The sequence below is a fragment of the Dipodomys spectabilis genome, unplaced genomic scaffold (genome assembly GCF_019054845.1).
Source record: "Dipodomys spectabilis isolate Male_0828 unplaced genomic scaffold, ASM1905484v1 ptg000234l, whole genome shotgun sequence".
NCBI lineage: Eukaryota > Metazoa > Chordata > Mammalia > Rodentia > Heteromyidae > Dipodomys > Dipodomys spectabilis.
Window position 1 is genome coordinate 17,969,301 of NW_024870911.1, and position 3,200 is coordinate 17,972,500.

The 3,200-nt window shown below is 52.2% G+C and overlaps 1 protein-coding gene across 2 annotated transcripts in view; it reads right to left on the reverse strand.

Moving 5' to 3' along the window:
- Positions 1-1,206: 1,206 nt before the first annotated feature.
- The window catches only part of Ikzf4 (IKAROS family zinc finger 4), a 26,636-nt gene continuing 24,642 nt past the window's right edge, over positions 1,207-3,200 (reverse strand). For both annotated transcript variants that reach the window (XM_042698909.1, XM_042698910.1), the window contains one exon: positions 1,207-1,971. In XM_042698909.1, the coding sequence (XP_042554843.1) occupies positions 1,211-1,971 (761 nt within the window). In that variant the 3' untranslated portion in view covers positions 1,207-1,210. The remainder of the gene's footprint in view (positions 1,972-3,200) is intronic.

Here is a 3,200-nt window from a genome sequence, read left to right on the forward strand (position 1 = left end):
ACAGGGCCTGGGAGCCTGGGAATGAGAGGGTGAATGAATCCTGCTGGATGGGAAAGGAAGCAGGCAGCACGACTCAGGGCTTGAGAACCCTGGGTGTCGGGCAGCAAGCCACCGCTTTCTCATAGGATGGGGACTGAAGGAGTCCCTGAGAACCTAGGAAGGTCACTAGAGTGAAGAAGTTTGAGAGGTGGAGGAGGAAGATTTTGACCCACCCCCCTTCCCGTGCCCTGGTTCCCAACTAGGCACCTGTGGCTCCCAATGTGTCAGAGACAGAGGGCTTCCAGACCTCCCCTTGGCCCCACAGAAGATGAACTGGGGAAGCACTCCAAGGAGAGAAAGCCACCACCGAGTACAGCGGCAGGTCGGAGATTAGAGTGGTGTTGAGGTATAGGTTGGGAGGGGGAAGAGCCATAATTACATCCTGGAGGGCGATCCTGAATGTAGGCTTTGGGGAGCTCATATTCCCAGGGGGAGGCTGGATCCTCCGTCCACAGTGCCTGGGGAGAATGTCTTCAGCCCCTCTGACTTCCAAACGAGGAAATAAGTCATTCATTCAAGAATAGTGCAAGCTGCCTAAAGTGAGAGGGTACGAGAGGTATGGAGTACCAGGCTGAAGGGTCCCAGAGGAGAGATAATGCCACAGAGCCAAAGTAGGGCCATTTGGGAGGTATGAGCATCAAAAGTGAAGAATCAGATAAGTTAAAGGGTGAGTATTAAAGCAAGAAGCTCAGAGTCTCTTCATAGAAAGAGGAGCTTCAACCCCTGGGGCTGTTGGAGGATGCTAGATCCACAAGAAACAAACAAACAAAAATTATTAGGCCTTAGAGTAGAAGGGAGCTGTGGGCAGGAGGGTAAAGGAGTGGCAAGAAACTACCAAACGTGGATATATATATATTTTTTAAAAAGGCAAAAGAAAAATCATTAATAAATAACTCAGCAAATATGCTGGGGTGAGGAGAGAAGTTTAGGAAAAGGAGAAACATAAGCAAAAGACCTGTTTTATCACAATGCTTAAATCGGTCAGAGTTAAGAAGAGAACAGCTGGGCAGGGGCAGGGTTGGGTGTGAATTCAGATGATGGCCAGGGGTGGTGGCTACAATACAAAACACCTTGGGGTATAGTGGGGTCAGTGCTAGACACCTGGAGGTGGAGCTGTGGAGTGGTGGGCCGGGGGGGGGGGGGGGGGGGGGGCGGGCAGGGGGAGAGGCCACTAACCCACCTTATGCTCCCCGCGGACAATGTGAGAAGAGAATTCGTACCGATCCTGGCTGTGGTAACCGCAGATGTTGCACTCGAAAGGGTCTCTGAAACCGTGGCAGCCCATGTGGATGGTGAACATGACGTGGTCCAGGAAGAGGATGCGGCAGTGTTCACACTTGAAGGCTTTCACGGGCTCACCGCTCTCACCCACAACCCGAAGCACTTCCTTGGAGGGGCCTGGAGTGCCCCGTAATAACCCCTCTTGTGGCTTGGGGTCCTCTTTGGCATAGGCAGGACTGTGCCGGCCCACCACTATAGTGGGAGGTGGCTGGGGTGGAGGACCCTGAGGCAGGGACACCACCCCCCCAACCCGATCTTCATGGTTGCTCTCTGTGTCTGTGGAGTCCTGGCAGCCATTGCTGGGGGATGCCCCAGGGTCATTCAGCGGGCCTCGGGCCCGGTAGAGGAGGGGACCTCCATCACCCAGGTCATCTGGTCCCTCTCCTGCTTCTCGAGACCCTGGAAGCTCCAGCCGACCGGGGAGGGGCTGCATCTGAGTGTAGACAGAACTGATGACAGGCGTGAGTTCTGAGATGCAGTTGGTGGGTGGAAGGCGGAGGGGACGCAGATGCTCCGTACCCACAAAGGCCAGAGAACCACCAAAGCCAGGCTCCAGGCCATGGTGTGCCACCAATTCCACATCCTTTTCATAGCCACCCGAGTTCACATCATAGGGGAGGTCCGAGAGGCTGAAGCGCATCTGCTTCTCACCTGTGAAGAAGAAGATCTCAGCAGAGCTAGGTTGCAAGAATTCTGATCAGGATGGCTTCTTTGTTTTTGTTTTGTTTTGTTTTTTGGCTAGTCCTGGGGCTTGAACTCAGGGTCTGGGCACTGTGCCTGAGCTTCTTTTTGCTCAAGGCTAGCACTCTACCACTTGAGCCACAGCACTACTTCTGGCCTTCTCTGTGTTTGTGGTACTGAGGAATTGAACCAGGGCTTCATGCATGCTAGACAAGCACTCTACCACAGAAGCACATTCCCAGCCCCGGCTTCTTTGGTTTTTGTTTTATTTCAGTTGTAGGGTTTGGACTCAAGCCCTGGGCTCTGTCCCTGAGCTACTTTTGTTCAAGGCTAGCACTCTACTTGAGCCATAGTGCCACTTCCAGCTTTTTCTAAGTAGTTTGTTATGGATAAGTGTCTCATAGCCTTTTCCTGCCCAGTCTGGCTTGGAACCACAGTCCTCAGATCTTAGCCCCTTGATTATATGCATGAGCCACCTGCACCTAGCTTACACCTCATTTATTAACCCTGAGGTCAGACCCTCTGTGGAGCCGTTCCCTGACAGTAGGCTGTCATCTTAGCAAAGGGTTCAGTCTCACTCTACCCTACCTTTAACTGAGAGCCTCATGTTCTTGTTCCCCATTTTTGCTCAAGACTGGTACTCTACCACTTGAACCACAGCTCCCCTTCTTGCCCTTTGCTGGTTAACTGGAGATAAGTGTCTCTCAGATTTGTCTGCCCTAGCTAGCATTGAACCTTTTTTCCTTTTTTTTTGGTACCTGTCCTGGGGTTGAACTTAGGCTCTGGGCACTGTCCCTGAGCACTTTTTTTTTTGGAGGGGGGGTCCAGTTGTGGGGCCTGAACTCTGAGCCTGGGCACTGTCCTTCAGCTCTTCAGCTCAAGGCTAGAGCTCTACCACTTGAGCCACAGCGCAACTTTCGGCTTTTTTCTTTTTGCTTATGTGGTGCTGAGGAATCGAACCCAGGGCCTCATGCATGCAAGGCAAGCGCTCTACCACTGAGCCACCTTCCCAGCCCCGCTGAGCACTTTTTTACTCAAGGCTAGTGCTCTACCACTAAGCCACAGCTTTACTTTTGGCTTTTTAGTAGTAAATTGGAGATAGGAGTCTCATGGATTTGATCCTCAGTTCTCAGCCTCCTTAGTAGTTAGGATTGCAGACATGAAACATCACTGGTGGTGTCTGGCACACCCCATTCTTC